Below are 22347 nucleotides of genomic sequence, written 5' to 3'. Positions count from 1 at the left end.
ACTTTATACAATGAAGGGTAGTCTTGGACCAACCTAGAATCTAAAGTATTTCCTCAACATACATTTTGTCTTTTCACCTTAGTACTAAGTCATGTCAATTTATTGTGTGACTTAGGTTATGGGTTCGAGTCATAAAATAAGTAACTGATACTTTCATTAGAGTAGACTACTTATATCATATCTCCTTGAGATGCCTTCCTCGGATCCTGCATGAACGCGAGATGTTTTGTGCTCCAAATTGTCCAAATTTTACACAATATAACAATACTTACACAAAAAAATTCTCATTGTAATGGTAATGTTTACCTTGATAAATAAATTATCGTTATAATGATTAATGTTTAATGATTTTATTGTTATAATAAGAAAAATTTACTTAAAAACATTTTTATGAGTTTAATACTGTGGAAAATAAATTTCAATTATTTTAATATGAAAAGATATTTTAAGGATTTTATTATATAAATTATAGATAAAATTCAGGTATCCTGATTTTATATGACTGGGAAGATTATTTGGAAATAAACTACAAATTAGATGGTCATACTACCACATTACTAGTGCCAAAAGATGTTTAGTAAGTGTGTATTTTATATGGATGTGCGAATGGATAGGAGCGGAGCCATCTTAGCTTAAGCGGTGTTATCCGACACCGTTTGTTTGAAAAATTTGCTATATATATATATATATATATATATATATTTGATTAGTATACAAAAATGAAATAACTATTAAATATATTAAAATGAGACTTCTCATCACATTGAAAGGCGCATCTCTTATGGTTAAGCGCCTAAAATTATTGTGAAGTATCGTGGGTTCTAATTCTAACCTCAATTTTGTGTTCCGCTTGCAACTATTTCTATTGTAAGTTAACTTGCATCTTTTTTGGGGGGATGAAATTGATCAAGACTTATTTGCAAAAGAGGCATTTTTGGTACTTACATACAAAAAGAAGTATTAAGTATTATTTTTAATTAGAATATTATGAGTCCATTCCAAAAGAGTAAATAAAAACTCGTTGAGCAGAGTTATAGTAGTTACTTTATTAATATGACTTGAATTATATTTTTGTAGTATATAATGTTATTATATTGGATTGTTCATCTATTACAGCTTACAAGAAATCATATGTACGCCCCTTCGAATGGATTCTAAATAAAACTACTTCCTCGTTCCATTTTCCGTTACACTTCCTTCTTTTTAGTCTTTTTTCCAAAGAGCTTGACTCAGTATTTGGAAACTATTTGTTTTTAAATTTTGAAAAGAAGTTTATCAACTATTTGAACTCAAAACAGGTGAAGTCTCTTTCTAGAAAATTAAAAGAGCGAGTTTCGATGAATGTTTACGTTACACTTGATTTTCTTAGTCTTGCTTGAAAGTTATATAGATAATAATTTGTTCTAAATTTCTGAAAAACCAATTTTCGACAAAGTTTATCCAATTATTTAAACATTAGAAAAACACCCAAAAATGTGATCTAACGATTAATGAAATTTTTGCAAACTTTAGAGTGCTAGCGAGACAAAAAATACTACGTAGAAAGTAATTACTTACTTAAAAAGTTACAATCAGCAGGTATGTATGTGTATATCATTCACATATTGTATATCATAAAAGTATGATGTTTAATTTTTTAATGGACAAATTTGTGAATGAGTACACGCGGACAGTTTTTTGTACTTAATTTGTACTTCCTCCGTTTACTTTTAGTTGTCCACTATTATTAAAAATATATTTTTACGTTTATTTGTGTATTTTAGCAAATCAAGAAATAGACAATATTTTTTGTTTGTTTTACCCTTATCATTAACTACTTATTTCTTAAATTATTTTTAAAGATTTTTTGAAATGTTATTATTATTATTATTATGGATAAAATTATAAAATATTTATTTATTTATTTTTCTAAGAAGCGAAAAGTCAAAAGTGAACAACTAAAAGAAAAAGTAAAATCCAATAATTAAAGCAGGGCCGGCACTAAGGCAAATGCTTTAGGCCCCCAATTTTTGAAGGCCCCATTTTTCACAATAGTTGCACGCCGCAACAGACTTATTTAAAAGTCGACATACATATATATATATATATATATATATATATATATATATATATATTTTAAATTTTAAGATATTAGTATGTCAAGTATATAGGTTAATTCTTCTTTTTTCATTTAAAAAAATATTAAATTAAGATAGAAATTATATTTTAAAAAAATACCTCATATTAATATTTGGCTTTATGCCACAAAATATGTCTAAGTATCACCAGAGAGTAGCCCGAGCCCCGCCCGAGCCATTCCCCCCGCGAACCATTTTCCTCGTATAGGAGTCGGGTCGGGTCGGGTTGCGATTGAACAATCACTATCACTACTACATCATTTCATCACACCAACCTAGGCCTAGTTCTAGAATCCCGAAATTGGACCACTTTTTTAGAAGAGGAGAGGAAGCAGAACAACTCTATAATCATTGAATTAACCGTTGATTAACATGAGCGAGGACTCATCATCTTCATCGCAATCCTTCTTCAGGAAACACTGGGAAGGATACAAGGAGTTTTGGGGCGAACGATTTTCCTTTTTGGACAACTACTCCAGGTTCATTAAGCGTGACAAGCCACTCCCATCTTGGTCCGAATCTGATGTCGAAGAGTTCATTGCTTCTGACCCTGTTCACGGACCCACTGTATTTCCCTTTTCATCTTCTTCTTCTTCTTCCCTTTTTTGTGTGCTTTCAGATCAGCTCATCTGCTTACATTTCAATGGATTTTGAGTAATACATATATATTTAGGCGTTTATCCATCTGTATTCTCTTTGATTCGTCTCTATTGATCCTTATGCTTTTTGCTTTTTCTCTCTTTGTTTAATTTGTGTTTTGATTTTATTTTGGATAATCTTCGGTTGATTTGGTTAATTGGTACAAGCTGTTTGATTCCCGATTGGACACTAGTTGTGCACCTTTTCTGCGATATTACAATTTGGTTGGCTGCTTTTGTGATCGTAACTAGTTTGGGTGTTTAATTCAATTTTGAATATGTCATTTTAGTTCTCTAGTTTGTAACGGGTTATTTTGTGCTTAATTCTTTCAATATACACTTTCTGCTTTCTCTGTAATTTGGTTTTTAAGTTGATTCACCGCTGGCATGCATCTGTTGCAACCTTGAATGCATTTTTTCCTAGTGCTAGCTGAAGTTGGCGTAAGTTATCTCTTCAGAGATCCTCTTCAATTGAGTGGCCTCCTGGAGAATCATTTGGTTTTGCTGCATTTCTCAATCGCTAAAGCTTTTATTTAAAAATGTTCTATTTCTTGCAGTCACCTACTAATTTAGCTTGTTTTTATAGTTGATGAATTTATACCTGGAATGGATTCTCCAGGGGCTGAATACATCAACAGCCCCTTATACTTGACACCTTTTATCATTTAGACACATGAACTGTAGGGTCACATATGTGCCTATTAAACCTTTGATTCTCACATGGCATATTGTGTTCTCACCTGAAATTGAGCGTGTATAGAAAAGGCTTTTTTCCATGAAATATAGAGTTTTGCTGGTTAAAGAGAGGGCACAAGAGAAGCAAGATACGACATTTGTTGGAACAAAAGAGAGCAACAAAAAACAACTTAAGTAAAGATCTGGTTGATTCCATTCGTTAGTCACTAAGGGAAATGACTCTCGATTGAGAAAAAACTTGCCACCTTTTTTGTATCCATTTCGCGGATTAGGTTCCAAGCGAAAGATACCAAAAGAAAGTGAGCGCACTATAGGATACTAGCTGGCCTTTACTTGGGCCCATCCCAAGCTCCCTGCTAAAAGATTACAATAAAAGAGAAGTCCGTTCACCGTCTTCCTAATTTTTCAAATAGCCATGGTTTTTCTGCCATTCTCTTCTTTTTCTTATTTTAAAGTGAATCTTCTTTTATCTCTCAATAATCACGCCCTACACCACTGCAAAAACCCAGCACCCCTTTCTCTTGGACACCATCACTCTTGCCTGGCCCTTTTTGCTGATGCTTCAAATTCGGAAGCTGGGTAAAAGACAAGAAGAGTAGCCCAGCCATGGAGAATAGAACATTATCAGGCTCCTTCCATGTTTCCTTATAACTCTTTTGAGCATTTGCAGCTGATAAAGATACATATAGTTATGAGAAAAAAGTTACTAATAAGGACACCAGTTTGACTTATTGGTGGAGAAACATAAAATTTTACCTTTTTCTATCCTGTTCAAATATAGTTTTAGGTTGCTGAGGTATAACTACCTCTGTTTCATTTTCTTTTCTTTTCTTCAATTAATGCAAACAAAGAGAAGAATTTTGAAACAGTTCTTTGTTTGTCTCTTTGTTTCCCTCTTCCGAAGAGTATGAGAGAAGTCAGGGAGAGGGGAAATGAGAAAGAGAAGTGGGCATACAAAGGGCAATTACCACTTCTTAAAATTTCTGTCCGTATGCTTCGGGAGGTTACCCCAAAATCTGTTAATTCTCATATCCTCTCACAAACCAGCACCAACGAAGGAAAAAGAAGAGAAGTTGTCCACCTACCTCAGTTTAGCTGCTTTAGTCCTCGTTCGTCTCTATATCCGGTCTGAGCTACTGGGCACCGTCTTTAAACTAGTTGTGATGCATTACCACAAGTTTTGGAATGAGAATTTAACATTTGCTCTCTCTCTCTCTCTCTCTCTCTCTCTCTCTCTTTTTGTGCATGTTAACTGCTTATTGGTCAGTCTGTCACTGTGAGCAGGAGGGTATGGAACCATGAATAAGAACAACAACAACATACCCAGTATAATCCCACATAGTAGGGTCTGGGGAGGGTACTGTCTCCGCAGACCTTACCCCTACCTTGTGGAGATAGAGAGGCTGTTTCCAATAGACCCTCGTCTCAGGAATTTGCCAACAAATGAAGTTGCATAAATTTGCCTTTCTTCCCTCTGATGATCCTACTGTTTCTGTTTTCTTTCTGTTTGTCAGGAACCATTCCTCTATTTTTTTCCCTTTAACCAATTCAAGTTGATGTGCTATTTTCTACTCTTCTTTCCAGCTGAGGACTGCTAGGGAAGCAGCAAAGATCAGTGCTGTAGGAGGCATAATCGGAGCTGTTTCAACTGCAGGTGTTGCTTGGAAGTACTCCAGGAGTTTGCATGGTATGTTGTACTTGATCCCTGCTCCACTCCCACCCACATTGCTGTCATGTTTTTACGAATGCATTGCATAAATATTTAAGCACTTAAGTCTTTTAAGAACCAGAGGCTCCAGGAATAAGTTATCTAGGATTCTAACTATTTTCATAAATGTTTTGGCAAATGTGCTTTTACGAGAAGCTTTGCCACACGATAGTCAAAAATGTCTTTTCAAAGAGGTTAAGTATTTTTGTAGTATTGTTTATGTTAGTGTGTAAAGTTTTAATATCAAAATTTTAGAATTAAAGATTATTTGACGTCATAACTTTATGGTAGATATTGTCCATATCGGACAATATCATATGTTTATGTGTTTAACATGTATAAATAGGTGTGCCTTGTCTTGTACGCATGGTATCAGAGCCAATTGTTGGCAAGTCTATTGTTATTCTCGTGAGTTTGTATTAAATTTCACAGGTGAACTCCAAAATCTGGTTACACGTGCATAAGGGTTATTGAGATTATCATACTTGTAAGTTTGCATTAAATTTCACATTTGAATTCCAAAATCTGGTTACACATGCATAAGGGTTGTTCAGTTATATAGAGCCTCATATCGGGGATAAAAGGGAATCCAGAAGAGTTTAAATGACTTAGTTCAATCCACCAGTCGCCTTAAGATTTTTGGTTGAATACTCGGGGTTTTTCACAGTAATATGTCAGACATTCAGAACAAGTGCCTAGAAGGACTTAAATGTCAGTTCTCTTTAGATCTCAGAAATTCTCTGTTGCTATATCACCATAAAACCCTTAAAAGCCCACTATTTTCCCTCTGTTTCAGATATGAATTAAGCCGGAAAGAAGCAATATAATTTCGAACCATTGCTGCATTATCTAGTGAAACTCTATGTGTCCTAATTCACATAAGGCTTCATCCTCGCAGTCCTATCCTTCTTCAGCTTCCGTTTGTAATCTTCCCAGTGTGTGTGTTCCATAAGAAGACCTATACACTTTATGATTCTCTCTCTGTGCGTACTACCTCTGACTGCATACTTGTGAGCTAAAACTGACATGTTAACATGTTCAAATCTGTTCCGTGGTCTTCTATAGTTGGCGTCTGTAAGACTATTTTCCACTGATGTGGCAATTTTCAATCTTACTCGATTGATTTCTTCTTGCATCTTTGTCCATGTTCAGATGATACACAGTAAGGAAATATTGGATGCCGCTTATTTTCAATTGTGTCCAAAGGTCTGAAAGTAACAAAATCTTGCACAGACCGACTGTTATATAATTTCATTTTATAAGAGAATTGTTAAACTGTGTGACCATCTCATCTAAAAGTTTAAGCTGTTAGAGAGAAACACTTCTGTTTACTTAATTGTTAAAGTGTTTGGACTATTTTAATCGTTACCATTTCCCCCCCTCAAAGTTGATACAGTTCAGGTTCTATACTCAGTGTCTCCTAGTTTGGAATTCAAAAACCTGATTTGACGTCTTTGCTACTTTTAGTTAAACATATTCCAGATTTCACCATAATTTTGTGGAGAACACGAAACAGAACAGGCTTTCACTGTATTAGTTTTGTTTACGACCAAGATTTACTATCTTAAAAAAAAACCCAAGATTATTGCTTAAAACCAAGGTTTTGGTAGAGCCATGGACTGATTAAGACGAATGATTTTAGTGCTTATTGATGTTCTTTTTTGTAGGTACCGCACTGTCTTTTGGAGCTGGAGCTGTCTTTGGCTGGACATTTGGACAGGAAGTTGCCAGCCACTGGTTGCAGCTATATAGGCTGGACACCATGGCTGCCCAGGTGAAATTCATGGAATGGTGGCAGAACAAGGTTGAAGGTTGAAGAACAGTCTTAATTGTCGCCTCTCATCCCAGATCAAAGGACAGTTTTAAGTTTGGCTTTGGTGTTAAATGTCAATGAACTTCTGTTTTCAGGAATAATAATCAGTCGCTCTGTTCAAATTATAGGAAGTGACTTGGATTTTTGTATCCAAGCGGTGTTCGACTTTGGAATTGTCTGTTTATCTTTCTCTACTGAATTGTTCTAGTGGAAATGCAACTTTTAGCAGTTTTCTTTCAAAAGATGATCAATATGTTTACAAAGTTAGAGTTCATTTCTTTCCTACTTGGAAATTTGAGCATATGAACAGCCGCATTATGTCCAAAATTTTGATTAATAGTTTGGTTTGAACACTAGAGTCTTTTTTCCAAGAGAAGCATAATTAGAATATGAAAGAAAGAAGGTTTGTTGTCATTCTTGTTGATTGTGTGTTCCTTTCTTTAGGAACAAATCATCTGCACTTAACAAATAGTGCGATCTTCTATTAGTTCAGCAGTTATGAAGAGATTTCCATCACATTAGCAGAGTAGAAGCAATTCAAACACCAAATAAAGAAAGCAAAAGAAAATAAGAAACTTGAAGATAACAAAATTTCGTTGAAAATAACAAAGCTCATTAGCAAAATTGGTTATACCCCAAAATTGTAATAAGTACTTTAAATTAATTATCATCACACCTTTAAATAATAAGTTGAGCTTCCCTTGACTCAAGTTTTTACATGAATTTGAAAGCTCATTAGGCTGTTTTGGAAGAAATATGTACATGCAAAACGGTTCCAAGACATAAAAAATCTTATTTCGTAGAACATTTCTTTTAATCCATTTCAATTTACACAACATTTTTCTTTTCTTCAAAATTTACAATGCCTCATAAGTCATAAACTGAATTCGCATTCGCACTAGTATAAACTAACGTAAACAAGGAATATCTTGGCAGTAACACAAACAAGTTAATTTAATTTTATAACCAATGCATCTTTCACGCTAATCGGAAACAATCTATAACATTAACAGTATCACTTGAGCCAGTCCTCAGCCATTCTTTTGGCCAAATTAATTAGATCACCTCTTAATGAAATGAATCCTAAAATGATTTTCTTTTATTTCTTTACACATTTTTCTTTCCACGCACGTATTTTCATAATTGAAATTCTTGTTGACTATATGACAGGAAGCCAATTAAAGTTAATTAAGCATGTAGTTGGGAAATTACTAGTTTCATTGTGTGCTTTTTTTAATTACATCATACCTCTTGAAAATATCAGAAGATTTGTTTTTGTAGTTGATTATGGGTGTGTTTGGTACGAAGGAAAATATTTTCCGTAAAATATTTTTTAATTTTTTCATGTTTGGTTGTCTTAAATATTTTGAAAAATATTTTCTTTATGAACTCATTTTCCTTCAATTGGAGGAAACAAATATTTTCCTTATCAGGAGAGGAAAACATTTTTCAAAACTCCTTTTCAACCTTCCCACCCTCACCCACCCACCCCACACCCTCACATCCACCCACCTAACCCCATCACTCTCTCCAAAAAGGTTTTTTTTTTCTTTTCAAATTTCAGTTTTTTTTCCGTCACCACCCACCCTACACCCCCGGAAAAAAAATTACTTTTTTTTATAATTTTAAATTTCTATTTTTTTATTTTTCTGCACCACCCACCCCACTGCCCCCCACCCCGCATAAAATAAGTTTTTTTTTACTTTTTTTTTTTTGTAATTTTTAAATTTCTGTTTTTTTTTCTGCACCACGCACCCCCATCCCCAACCCCACTGCCCCCACCCCCTCACAAAAAAAAAGTTTTTTTTTTATTATTTCAAATTTCTGTTTTTTTGTTTTTCTGCACCCTCCGGAAAAAAAAATATTTTTTTTTATATATTTTCAGTTTTAGTTTTTTCATCTTTCGATTTACAGGTTCGAAGTTTTACAAGTTCCAAAGTTATGAGTTCGGAGGTTTATATGTTTGGAAGTTTACGGGTTTAGAAATTATAAAGTTTACGGGTTCGAAATTTCGCGGTTTCGAAAGTTTAGCGGTTCGGAAGTTTATGAAATTTGTGGGTTCGAAAGGTTGTTGGTTCGAAAGTTTATGACTTCATGTTTATTGTATCTAAATTATTTATGAATACTCTTGATAAGTTATTTTTCTTAATTTGCGTACCAAACACCGAAAAATGAATAAAATTACTATTTATTTTCCAAGAAAACATTTTCCTTTATACCAAACACACCCTATATTCCTTATACAATCATTTTTCACAGATCAATAAAAAGTAAAAACTAACACCGGAGATCACTGAATAAGACACGTGATATCTTTGTAGTGACAATAGAATTTTTAATTCTCAAGGGAGTATTCGTAGAAGAAGGATTTCTTCTGTGGCGTTTCTAGTATTTTCAGAACTTTCGAGGACATAAAGCTAAATTTCAAATTCTCGAATTTTGCCTTTTAAAAGTAGGCTAGCTCCTTCGATTCGCTGCTTTTTCTAGTAGGTTATCTTGTCTGAAAGATGTCAGGAGAAGAAGAAGAAAATGCCGCTGAGCTCAAAATCGGTGATGGTAAATAATCACCCTCCTCTAACGCACTTTATAAATCGGTATCATTGTAATATGAACTGCCTAACTATCTGCAAAATTGAGTTTTAATACTTATATAGTTCTTTTGTTTTCTATTTGAATTTAGAGTTGCAGTTTTATGTTTTTTGTCTCGAAAATTTATTTCTTCTATTTAAATTTGTACGTTATGCAATAATCACTTCTGGTTTTAGGTAGCTTACCCTGGATTTTGATAGCTTATTGTCGATTTCTTGATGCAGCCCAAAAAGGTTGTTTTTTTAAAAAAAAAAAAAAAAAAAAACTTTTTTCTCAATTTTACTCATAAAAGCAGATTGTTTTTCCAATTTTAATCATAAATGCAAAGGGGAATCGAGTCTTATCAGCAAGCTATTTGTCCCCCCCCCCCCCCCCCCCAATTTTTTTTTTCTTATTATGGATTATATAGCATTTTAATTGATTTTTCCCCTCTTCTTTTGGTGCTGCGTCTAGGATATTTTCTAATACAATAGTTATTTGGCTGAGGTTACTATATGGTGCATGTGATTCTTAATATTGGTTTAAATGTTCATGAGAAAATGCTTGATATTACAATTTGTTTTTATTTGGCAAAAGAAACAGGCTGCTTTTTTTACATAGATGCTGATCATTAATAATCACTTCAAAATGCTAGCTTCACTATATGCCTAATTTAAACTACTTAGCATCCATATTCTGATGAGCCTTTTAAAAGCATTACCTACTTGGTTAGTTACTCTCTGAAATTGTTTTCTGTAAGTTTGGTGATGAAATTATCTGTTCGGGGAATAGATCCTATTTTTGAGGCATGAAGTGGAGGAAATTATATTAGTGTACTGCATTCGTCTTTTTCTTTGAGAAATGTGAAATTTAGGAGGAATACAAGATCAAGAGGAGGGGAGGCACTCCTTTAGGTGGATTAGCCAGTCTTTTACGTTGGTCTTTCTATACCAGTATACTGAATCCTACCCAGACAGTGTGAGGCAGTACGGTTCTGAAGGAGGTCAATTTTTCTAATTTGACAGCTACTTGGAGTGCCATATTTACGGATGAGAATTTTAGGAAGCAAAGAGGAATGCTTGTCAGTCTTGTGCAAAGAAATGGGAGAGGATGTTGAAGATTCTCATCCGTGGTGAATGGAACTTGTGCTGAATCCTTTGGCCATGGCTAGGTAATGCCAAATTCTCTGGAGGCATTATTTGGGCCCTGAAAGCAGAAGAGGGGTGAGGAGGAGAACTTGGGAAATCACTCCTTGAGCAGTTATGTGGATCACGTGAACGGAAAGAGATTGAGTTGACATGAAGATACTCTGCTAAGTATGAAGATAATTTTCTGAATCCATTTCCATATTAAATCCAATAGTTATAAGCTAAAAGACAATTTCTCCGCTCACATTTTCATTCTGCGAAGCTGGATGGAGGTGGTTAATTGTGTGCCCCCACCCTTTGTTAGCCAATCATTGAGAAGAATATTGGCCCTTCACCCCCCACCCCACCCCTCATCCCTCCAGCTTTACTCCAACTATTCATGTTATAAATCGTGTAAAGTCTGTAGTCTTTCTCCTGCTCGTAAGCATACAAACAGCATATCTGTTGATGAAGTTCAATAAAAAAATTGTTACTTTGGTTTCAGAGTTTTTGAAGGCCAAATGTCTAATGAATTGTGAAGTCGCGTTGATTCTTGAACACAAGTACGAGCAGCTTCAACAGATGTCTGAAGATCCAACGAATCAGATTTCACAGTATGTGTATAAATCTAGATGCCCAGGATATGTCAGTAAATGCTCAGACTTTGCCATGCTTCAGTAGATTCTTTAAAATGCAAACTGGATTATCTGATATGAAATAGTTGGTATTCTGTGCTTGGCTGAGATTCCTAGAGAATCATTTTTTGGTTTAGGTTCTTTACTCTTTTGGTATACGGATATACCTCTTGTATCGGTTCTATCCACACATCACATCAGTAAAAGTATTAGTTCATAAGAAAATGGGTAATCTGCTCCTTTCACAATGTGTCTGTGACAAGTTGTAAATGTCCTCCTTCATATCACTGTTAACAACCACTTTGTGGAATTTTCATGTTCATATTTACGGCAAAATGCAATGAGATTTTCTTAAGGGAAACTATGCTACCCTGATGTTGAAATCAGGGGCGGCTCGACATAATATGGGGCCTAAAGCGAAAATAAAAAGTGAGGCCTTAAAATTTTTAATTTTTTTTTCTCGTACTCCCTCCCTTTCAATTTTGATGAGGTAGTTTGACTCGGCACAGAGTTTAAGAAAAAAAGAAGACTTTTGAAACTTGTGGTCTTAAAGGCATAAGGATAAAAGTTTTGTGGGGTCATGACATTTTTGTGGTTATAAAAGTTTCTCATTAAGGGTAACATGGGTAAAATGAAAAGTTTAAAGTTGAATTATTTCCAAATTTAGAAATGTGTCATTTATTTTGGAACAGACTAAAAAGGAAAGTACCTCGTCTAATTTGAAACGGAGGGAGTATAATTTATCGAAATCTAAAGAAGTTATAATCAGTTTTAATTATTGTCAATGTCTAACCAATTTGTTTAATCTCTCTTGTGTTATCATGTTGAACTTTATTGATTTAGTTTTGAAAAACTTTTTCAATCGAGGCAACTGATATAGTAATTGTAACGGTAATTGAATTAACACTTTTTACCTGATTGAGTTTGCCAATTAGAGTATTCTTCTACTTATACAGTTTCTCTTAGCACTTTTAATTCTAAATATAAGTTGAAACAAATGATACTGTAGTAACTACTATATTTCAAGATTCATTCAATGTTAAGGACGAATTTTAATAGTTACTTATCAATGTAGCTTGAAAAATGTCTACAAAGGCACTCAAAGAATTAAGAAAAGTTGTTCTAAACTAACATTGTAAGAAGATCAATTTAAGTTGGGACGAATTAAAGACATGAAACAGCTAGTAACAACAATTTAAGATGTGTAAAACTTTTAGCTATAACTATTTAACCAAATGATTTAAAAATTCTATCAATAGTGCATAATTTAATATTATTTATAAATTTTGGGGAAGTATTTTGGGGGCCTAAGGCCATTGCCTTAGTGGCCTTAGGCTCCAGCCGGCCCTGGTTGAAATATGCTCTCTCTGTCTCTCTCTCTCTCTCCCCCCCTTTTAGAAAGGAGGCAAGAATCTAATGAAGTGGTTTACGCTTTCGACGTCTAAATATGTGTGGAGAGATAATATGTGCTTAGCTATTACATTCTCAAGTTTGGTTAATTGGTTACCTTTGTCGTCTAGGGTATTTGAAAAGTCACTGCAATATGTGAAGCGTTTCAGTCGGTACAAGAACCCTGATGCTGTTAGACAAGCTCGAGAGTATCCTCCTACCTGTGGCTTATCGTGAAAAAACTTCAGTATATCTCTTTTTGACATTCATGCATTTGTGAAAATACAAGAACCAGTCCTTTCATAGAATGTAAATCTTAACCTCAATTCAGGATCCTTAGTAGGTATCCACTTGCTGAATTCGAGGTAAGTATCTGTCTTTTTAATTTTTTGGAATTACTTTATCCTCGTACTTCTGTTATATCTTCACGGAAACTCTAGTTTATAGTTTATAAGTTTGAATGTTGTGCAGCTCTGTGTTCTGGGGAATCTTTGCCCAGAGACTGTTGAGGAAGGTATTGCCATGGTCCCATCCATCAAGGTACTCACGTGTCATTTCATTCAATGTTAGTAGATATTTAGTCAATCTTTCAAGATAAAACAATACTCTTTCTCTCTACCCCTCCACTGCCTGGTTTTGTTACCCAGTCTATTTCTGAACTATTGCCTTTAGTTTTTCTGAAGAGTGAAGCCCAGGATCATTGTTTAAAACTCAAATCACCATGACCAAGCATGACAGATAATTGAGCTAGAAATAATGACCTGCTGATTCAAATTTGTCATCATGTTTATTTAAGCCAGACAGCTTGTCAACGTAATGTGTTTTTTGGGTTAATAACTAGTTAAAAATATATGAATTAGTATTTGACATGAGATGTGTGAAGTTTAAGAAAAAAGGATCACGACAAGGACTTGGAAGTGTTATGAAGCCATGTCAAATCACTATAAATCTGCGTTTCACGTCTTAAACATTTTGGGAGTGGTTTCCTTGGTGTATTTCATTGCCTAGCTTTCAACTGCATGCACTTCTGGCTTGTGTGAAAATAATGTCTGGTTTCTCACCACATTTGGTGCTGTTCTGTAGTAATTCATCTGATAGAAAACTCCAGATTCTAACATAAGAATTATAGGATTGCAGATATCTAGAGTTGTAGTAATTTCAGAATTTTATCAACTTAAAGAACACAACCAAAGTGCTTGAGATGGGCTTAAACAATTTCTACACCAATAAGGGGGCTTTTGATTGTCTTACTAAGGGATTAACGTTCAAGAGTTTTTACATTTTGTGGCTGGTTTTGAAATTCTGATCTGTTAGTTTCACTGTGTATTATTTGGTGTTTGAGGCATAGCATCAACCTTATTTAGAGCTGCTTGTACGTCCTGTGTGCGGTCCTAATATTGGTTCACCAGAAGGCTGAAGGATCTTTAGAAAAATGAGCTTTGGTTCAGAGTCAAATCCAAAATTTTTTCATTTTCCTCAATTGTTATCTAGCAGTAAATCTTCTTATTTCTCTTTATCAAACTCGGGCTAACGGACATCCTTCCTGTGTTTACAGAATAGGGGACGCGCACTTGACGAGGAAGCAATCGAGAAAATGCTGACTGACCTCTCTCTAATTAAGAAATTCGAGTAGTCTCATTTAGCTTCTATGTCTGTACTTTTGGCGACCAGGTGTGTATTGCAAATGGCGCTCTGGCATTCTGTTGAAATTTTATAGCTGATAGATGAAGAGAGAAAAGACCAAACGACTCTGTTCTCTCTGGACATTTTATTCTTTTGGAAGCTGGTTTTAGAACAATCCTGTGGTTTCAGAGACCAACCCGTTGTTATTTACATTAAACTATACAAGGTTCTCTGTTTTTGTTTTTGTGTGAGACAAATTAAAGTGTGCTTCTAAAATTCTCTCCTTTCTATTGTTGAGCACATTGGTTGTGCTATACATGTTGGCGTCGCTATTGATCACCCAATCAACATACAAAAAGCTTATTGGAACATTAACATACTAGGTCCTTTCAGATATCTTGGAAGGCATCTAGAACAAGTTGCGTAAGTCAAACTCCATCAAGTAACTGCGTATTGGAAAAACACAGAGCATTATATATGTTCATCTTGCCCTTCAAAATAACAAAAGAAAAAGTAAGAGTAAACACCACTTGATTTGCCACCCGTTTTATCTGCCTTTTTGTGTAATCACTTGCAAGCCAATACACAAAACTCTAGATAAAAAACTTAGCAAGAAAAAAGATGAAATCATAAAAAGCTTCTACAAGATAAAGTTCTAGTGCGTACAAAGATAGGAAGGCTCCTTGTGTGATCACAACTCACAAGTCATACATCTAAACATTACAGAAGGCAGCTCGAAAAATATTAATCAAAATATACATAAACGTTAACTCAAAACTGTGTTAAAAGTGAACTTGCAGTGCTACTGGATCCAAAAAAGATTTGGTCAAGTAACTGTCCAACAATTTGAAGATTACAAAGGAGGGTTCATGTAAGATTAAAGAAAACAGTTGTATTCATCAGCACTATCTAGAATGGGCCGATTTACATCTATATTATCATACATATATACGGCTTGGACCAAATGATGACATCTATCCCTCCTATTTTATTGAAGCAGGCTACATTCAGTGTTGCACTTCAAAGTATTAGGATTTACCACAGATCCAATAAGATGCAAACCATATATCATTGGTGTTTCACCTGATAGATGAAGAGAGAAAAACCATATAAAATTCATTGTAATAGACAGATAGTGTTGTTTATCCACACAATAAAAAAAAAAAAGATAACGTTGTTTATCCACACAAAATAAAAAAACAAAAATTATGTTAGCATGTAAGGAACTGCAAGAAAAATGCAGATAATATAAGCTTCCTTCAGCTAGCTGATTAGAAGAATTCAGGTTTGTACTGTATAGTGCTAAAAGGAAGTCATAGGAAGACACCAAAAACTTCTTTGTCTATGGTGTTAGTAAGACCACTTCAAACATGGCTTGATATTGGTCAGAACATAATATCCGCATAGATGGAAATGTTTGACAAGTTCTTCATGATTGTGAAACTAACCAACCTTTGTAAGCTGTGATCACAAGATTTTAGCTTTAGCATTTATCAGTGCCTTGTCAACTTATCCGAGAACTGTCTGGTCACAACAATTCACAACGAAAGTAAGAACTTTCAAAGAAACCATCAGGAGCAGTTCTGCACACTACTACAATTCCTAGCATATAAGCGATATAGTTTAACCAAAGCTTCTTAGAAGTTCAAAATATCCATGATATAAAAATGGAATCTTCCACAAAGTTAATTAACCAATATTAGGCAGTGAATTGCAGAACCTACGGACAAGGGAAGAGCAGTAATTCAAATTCTGAAAGGATGTCCGTAGATAAACAAATTTAAGACACATAGTAAAGTTGTCACAAGGGCAAAGAGCACAGATTTGTTCAAGGGGGCAGAGAGCGAGAAGAAGATCGCTAAATTCCCCCATAAGATTGTAACTGCGTGTTAGATTGAAAAGCATATAAATCATTCTAGAGGAAACAGTCATATGCATCGAACATGCAAATTGCTACTAAACAACTCATTAAGAAACCTTTCCTGCCCCGCCTTCTTTTTTTCTTTTCTCTTTTAAATTTACTATACTCATGATATAATATACAAGCTCAATTTTCTAACCACTCTAGGCCATTCGGGGTAAAAAAGGTCCAAAGAGAACCCCACTACTGCTGAAGAACAGTGATCACATCATTGGATTGTCTACTTATTTATCACCCAGCAGCAATTTTGAAGGCCTTTAACAGGAAAAAATGAATATAAAGAAGACCATTCTAGACCATACTCGTAAAAGCAGAAGGGCTTTTCTCAAGAGGCTACATCCACAACAAGGTTCTGAGAACCCATAGAGGACAAGGTAAGATTTGATCCCTAACCAACTGGTGAAAGATGAGGGCTCACACCATGTAAGCTACTTCAAAACCCATACTACTCCATTGATAGTCAGGTCATGTCATCACCACCATAGATGAAAAACTCAAAACATAATAAAGAAAAATGTAAAGGGAAAAAACGGCTCCTGGAAAGCAAAAAACATTTAGCTAAAGCAACTGTATTACATAAACCAACTTTAATTTCTTTTTCAGAACATTTTTGGGGTGGGACCACGAGCCTACAACTCATATCCCCATAGAAATAAACTCGATTGTAAGGTTTCACACTGGTACCAGATTGATTATAATATCATCTACCATCCTCTTCACTCTTCAGACACCATACATCAAATTCTTGTTAATTGAAGGTCTCTCTCCATATTTTTTATAGGCAGAATTTTTTTTATTAATTTCGTAGCACCAACAAGGTAATAGCATGTTACAAAAGTGATTGGGGAATTCTAAGACTTTACAATTTACATATGAGAGTCCAAGAACTCTAGCATGTGTTCCAAGCCTCCCAATGCACTTTTATATACCAAAAATACAAGTTCTGGTGGTGCATCTGGAATTTACAAGATAAGGATAGAAGTTTATCCTCAAAATAGCAATGGTTTCTTTAAGACTGACACTGACCAAAATATACATCTCATAATAGAGATACCTTCTAGTCATGTGGATATTCCAGGTAGCAGCAGAAGCCACGTAACAATTAAGGTCAGTCAATATGCTCAATGCTATGCTGCTATACCAACTTGCTCGACACAACAAGGCTTTTCTGTGTCAATCAGTATACACTTGACATACAATAGGCAGATCCTATCATCATATCTAGCAGCACTAGGTGCTAAGCGCCCTAAAGTCACTGGGGACTACAAAAGCCATCAGCATGTAATATTCATGGAGAAAACTTCTCTTTCTCTAAAGTTCTTTCTCCCCTTTTGTTTTGTTCTAGGTTTCTCTTTTCTTTCTTTTAACTTTTTTTGGTGGTGGAGTGTTTGGAGTAGGGTGGAGAGACTAAAATGAATTGGATACAGAAGACAAGTTACCTTTAAGAGAAAATGCTCAGATTCATTCAGAACTTAGTTTGAACCAGAACTTGCAGCACATGGGGCTTGCCTATTATCCTCATTTAAAGAATGGGTATCATCAATCTCAGGTATATGCTGCTCAGCACGTCCAATAGGTAAAGTCTCCTCCAATATATTTGATTCAGCAGAACTGGCTCTGCTGTCTGTGGTTTCCAGATGCTCCATCAGGTGTGATACAGTGGCAACAGCTGCACTGGTTTCATTCCTAGATTCCAGACCATGGTCTGACGTCGAACTGTTGCGAGAGAAAAACTTCTCCTTCCAACCCCTTGAACTCTTTGTTAAAGATTCTTTGTATCTAAAAAACAACGATAAAAACAAGTAAATAGGGCTTACAAACAAATAACATTTTCTGATGTTTCAGAAGTTACCTGAACAGTTATAAGAGATGATATTAGAGTTTCCAGATACCTCATTGACATTGCACTAAGTCGAGACTTTATAGATTCTGAAAAAGACTGAAAATCTGATGGTCCGGCTCTGTCTTGATGGTTAGGAGAAGATTGAAAAGGAGTCCTCCTACAATACCATAACTCAATAATAAGCAAAATAAAAGAATATATCGGCCTTATTTGTCTTTTGCTCTTTGCCCTTTACCCCCCCCCTAAAATTCAAGATTTAAGATATGTTATGCATCTTGTTCACCAACTCTTCATTCATGGTGATCGGGAATTAAGAAGAATCCACGAGAAGGCCTTTTTGTTGTGCCCCTATCTAGAAAGGGTGAGGGTGCCGGCTTTCTCTTGGTAATTATTGCAAACTCATTTTAGTTTTGGAGGATCCATTCCCATGACTATAATTATGTAACTCACATAGAACAAAAGAAAAGAGGAACCATCAAAACTCTCAACCAAGCTTGACAAATAAACACACCTATTGTTTGACGAAGTCCCAAGTTGGTTAACAGCAGCATTTGATCCTGACCCAGAGGCAGAAACCTGATCAGCTTGAAAAGAAGATGGTTGAGAGACTAGTTGTCCAGAACCTTCTCCAACAGCAACAATTGGAGAATCCTGACCAGAAACCAAGGCTGCAGGAGTGGGTCCACCCCCACCCCTTTGAGTAGAAGATGAAGCAGCAGCAGCAGCAGCAGCAGGAGGAGGAGCATTTGGATGAGTTGAAAACACCAGAAAATGGGGACGACCTTGACCTGATGACCTACCTCGCTGACCTTCCCTTCTGGCAAGGTGGCGTGTCCTTCCCATGGCAGCGGCAGCAGCTAAGTGCTGAATGATACGCTCTTCAAGTTCAGAATCAGTTGCACTTACAGGTAACTGTGAAAGAAACATACAAGATTATGTCACAAAATGGATCATCAACAGCTTATAAGAAGAAAAAACTTTCGCGGACTTCAGAAATGCTAACATGCTGTAATTCAAAATCTCCTAGAGTTGGATGGTGAAAGATTGTGGTGTTTCTAGGAGGATTCATCCTGATGTTTCTCTCGTGCTCTACTGCATCCAACAATTCCTGGCTGAAAGAGAAGCACATTTATCAATAGCATTGAAGGAGGACTAAGAAAGATCACAAACTGATAAACAAGTGGCTGATTTGAGAATAAGACCGAACCTGTTAGGGTCTTTCAAGCTGAGAGCCTGCCAACACATGGGGCACTGGGAGCTTCGCTGACACCTACAGCACATACATTAAAATTATTCAGGATATTAGTGCTTTCAAATTAAGCTCTATGCGTGCCTTTAGTCTCAGTATTTGCAGCATATACAACCAAAGATCCAAAAATTCATAATCTATCAACTGATAATCTTCCATGACAAATACAAATTTGAAGGAATAAAACTTTGTTCCAACAATTTAAATTTAAAAAAAAAAAAAGAAGAAGAGAAAATCAAATGCTCCAATTTTACCTTTTTCTAATTTTAATATCAGAAATAGCGGATACAATCATGATTCAATTGATCAATGCCACTTAAGTTTAACCTTCCAAATGAATTTGGTTGAAACAATGGTAAATAGGAGATATTTGGTGCATCAAGAAGTCATTTATCATTATTTTGCTCACTCTTTTATCGTCCTAAACAGGCACAAGAAGGAACCAACGGTAATAACAAACCCCCTCCTGCTCTTTGGGCCTCCTTTGCAGGAAGTTGGGTACAAAAGCTTAATAGATAAGATGAAACGCCAAAAATCATGGATAAAAACTATGGATGTCACACCCTTTTCTCAGTCATCAATTGTGAATACATTCCACATCATCTATACAATCAGTGAGCAACATCAAGCATCGTTTATTTATGTGTATCTTATTAATCAGAAAGAATCACAATGCTGAAATCATAATGACCGCCTTTCTCTTACATCTTCAAGTAAACTGCTCAAGTAGGAGCATATAATCCTCCAAGAAAACCATGGAACCCAAAAGTTGGGCAACAAAGGAATATATCACAAGAAAAGACAAACTCCAAAAGCCCCAAGTCATTTTTTTAATTGAGAAAGCCCAATGACATTCTTAATTGCAGTATTTGGATCTTTAACATTGTCAAAATACTCTACATCTAGTTTGTGTGTTCCCACCAGAGGCACTTCATAGAGCATTCTAATTTTCAGCAAGAAAGCCCACAACTCATCTTTATAACATTAGAGGAACAATAAAGGCCCTTAGGCAGCCATCAATGTCCGCAAAATGTCACCTTTTTGGGAAGTCATAAAAAAGCACTATGCATCCTAGAGATGAGTGAAAGAACAGTTTAGACATGAGATATCAAATTAATAGGGAATATTTAGATCACCACTCAAGAATACATTGAAGATGGAACTCATGCTTGCAACCAGTCACCTGCAAGTTGAAAAATTATATTACTTCATTATAAATCCAATTCTGTTCACAGTAACACGGGATAATGTGAACTACGTACCGTAGAAGGATCACTGTCACAAAATGCTTCAAGGCATATGCTGCAAGCATCATCGCAGGCATCCTGAATTCCACCTTCAACAAATGCCGCAGCTGAAGTCAAAATATCCTCAGACATCTTGCCGTCCTCCATCTGTCAAAAGATAAAACCTTAAACATTACTCCACTTTAACAAAGCAAGCAAAAAGGCAACAAGCATTCTGACTTACTAATCTCATATGCAACGGGAGAAAAACCTAAAGAAAGCCCTTAACACCAAATGATCACCTTACCTGCTTTTACTTACACTGGTGAGAATCAAATGCTACATAGAGATTAGAGACAATACAATGTCTCGCTCGTTTGGTTTAATATGGCATCGATACCAATATCTGTTTTTCCAGTTTTCCACTTGGCTAGTCCCCGATTATAAATTTCATACTAATTGATTAATATACTTCCAACAGAAGCTCAGAGAAAAACAAAGAGGGGACTAAACCCCAAAATTTCCACCTTTGTTAAACAAAGTTGAGGATAACATCTCAAACCCAACACTGAAAAGAGCTTCCTTCCCCAAATCCCACCACAATCTATCACCATGTTCAATATAAAAAATAATCACCATATAACAAATTCAAAAATTTCACTTAATTATCCCTTATTCCCGAAACCACTCTATAACCAACCAAAACAATAATACTGTAAGGTCACATCTGAGTCACGCAAATACTCAATAATTTGAACTACAAGAAGGGGAAAACAAAAAACAAAATAACTAGTCAGTCCTCCAATAAGTAAAAGAAACTCAATTTCGGATACCCAGTAATTAAAATTGAACGAATTCACAAAACCATGCGAGTAATAATAAATTACCTCAAAGCAGCTTCAGTTAAATAAGACACAGATCAAAGCATAAGTTGATAAGAGGGATTTGGGGTTTTAAGAGAGAACCACATAAAGGAAAAGAGTGGAAGGGCAAGGAAGAAGAAGACTTTGAACTTTCCCCTATGAATTATGGTTATTTATATATTTATTTCTACTTTTTTGGCGTGATGACTGAGCCCACAATAGTTTTGCAAGCGAGTGAATTATTATTTAATTTTTTACCTCAAATGGAATGAGCGACAAATGAGCACATTCAAATACGCACGTGGCATATTATAGTTCTATGGTCCAAAGCTTAAAAAACACAATTTTTAGTGATGCAACTGTACTTGCGTGTGAATATCTGTCTTACCACGCTATGGTTCACATAATCGAATATCATTTATTTCTTCATTTCACACTTTCTTGGGCCAAATAATACTCTAATATTTTAAATTTTATATAGTGACATTTTGTATTTTAAATTTTTGATGTTATTTTAAAATTTATTGGCACCGGGAAGCCCCGAAGGGAATGTTGCTCATGAACACAAATGAATGCCCGTCACCCGATAGCATTCAATGAAGAATATTCTGCAGTATTAAATGCATAGTCCGTTACAGAGAATATGTCATTCATAATCTGTCGTTACACATTCTTCAATGACCCTCATAATTGTCATTTAAAAGAGGTTTGATTCTCGTACCTTATTCCCTAGGTGTCACTATAAATAGGGATTTTCAACAACCATTGTAAGGGGAGGATTTTTCTCACAAACTCATGCTATACACATTATTCTATGCTCAATAACACTTTATTTCTTATTTATTGTTATTGCTACTATCTTCGGAAGCTCTGCTCCCGGAATCAAGTTATTTGCTATCTTACCTCGATTTCAACGTTAAGTCTTGTATTT

At 35.3% G+C, this 22347-nt stretch overlaps 3 protein-coding genes across 9 annotated transcripts; 2 read left to right on the top strand and 1 right to left on the bottom strand.

Annotated features, from left to right (window-relative positions):
* The first annotated feature begins 2388 nt into the window (after positions 1-2388).
* LOC107815809 (succinate dehydrogenase subunit 6, mitochondrial) lies at positions 2389-7214 on the top strand. Its single transcript, XM_016641445.2, has 3 exons — positions 2389-2684; positions 5036-5138; positions 6827-7214. The coding sequence occupies exons 1-3, from the start codon at positions 2490-2492 to the stop codon at positions 6973-6975; spliced, it is 447 nt and encodes a 148-aa protein (XP_016496931.1). The 5' UTR covers positions 2389-2489; the 3' UTR covers positions 6976-7214.
* A 2158-nt stretch (positions 7215-9372) lies between these two features.
* LOC107819564 (DNA-directed RNA polymerase II subunit 4) lies at positions 9373-14597 on the top strand. Of its 2 annotated transcripts, none has more exons than XM_075243013.1 (6): positions 9373-9528; positions 11173-11281; positions 12823-12900; positions 13023-13056; positions 13163-13231; positions 14247-14597. In XM_075243013.1, exons 1-6 carry the CDS (start codon positions 9480-9482, stop codon positions 14322-14324), a joined length of 417 nt encoding a protein of 138 aa, XP_075099114.1. In that variant the 5' UTR covers positions 9373-9479; the 3' UTR covers positions 14325-14597. The 2 variants fall into 2 exon arrangements, with proteins under 2 accessions (XP_075099114.1, XP_075099115.1); XM_075243014.1 differs by lacking the exon at positions 9373-9528 and adding an exon at positions 10718-10856.
* Positions 14598-15056: 459 nt separating this feature from the next.
* Positions 15057-21604, bottom strand: LOC107764546 (E3 ubiquitin-protein ligase RHF2A-like). Of its 6 annotated transcripts, XR_012704791.1 has the most exons (10): positions 21441-21604; positions 20590-20721; positions 20464-20510; positions 19286-19348; positions 19082-19190; positions 18590-18990; positions 18128-18235; positions 17675-18014; positions 15767-15838; positions 15187-15397 (listed from the first exon to the last, which is right to left on the bottom strand). XR_012704791.1 is itself a non-coding variant. In XM_075243011.1 (9 exons), the coding sequence occupies exons 2-8, from the start codon at positions 20719-20721 to the stop codon at positions 17708-17710; spliced, it is 1167 nt and encodes a 388-aa protein (XP_075099112.1). In that variant the 5' UTR covers positions 21441-21604; the 3' UTR covers positions 15057-15397; positions 17675-17707. The 6 variants fall into 6 exon arrangements, 2 of the variants coding, with proteins under 2 accessions (XP_075099112.1, XP_075099113.1); XR_012704793.1 differs by having other exon boundaries at positions 15057-15397; positions 15767-18014; positions 18088-18235; XR_012704792.1 differs by lacking the exon at positions 15767-15838 and having other exon boundaries at positions 15057-15397; positions 18088-18235.
* Positions 21605-22347: the final 743 nt, after the last annotated feature.

Source organism: Nicotiana tabacum, chromosome 22 (assembly GCF_000715075.1).
Source record: "Nicotiana tabacum cultivar K326 chromosome 22, ASM71507v2, whole genome shotgun sequence".
Classification (NCBI taxonomy): Eukaryota; Viridiplantae; Streptophyta; class Magnoliopsida; order Solanales; family Solanaceae; genus Nicotiana; species Nicotiana tabacum.
The sequence above is the reverse complement of the archived record's forward strand: the minus strand, read 5'-3'. Positions and strand labels throughout refer to the sequence as shown.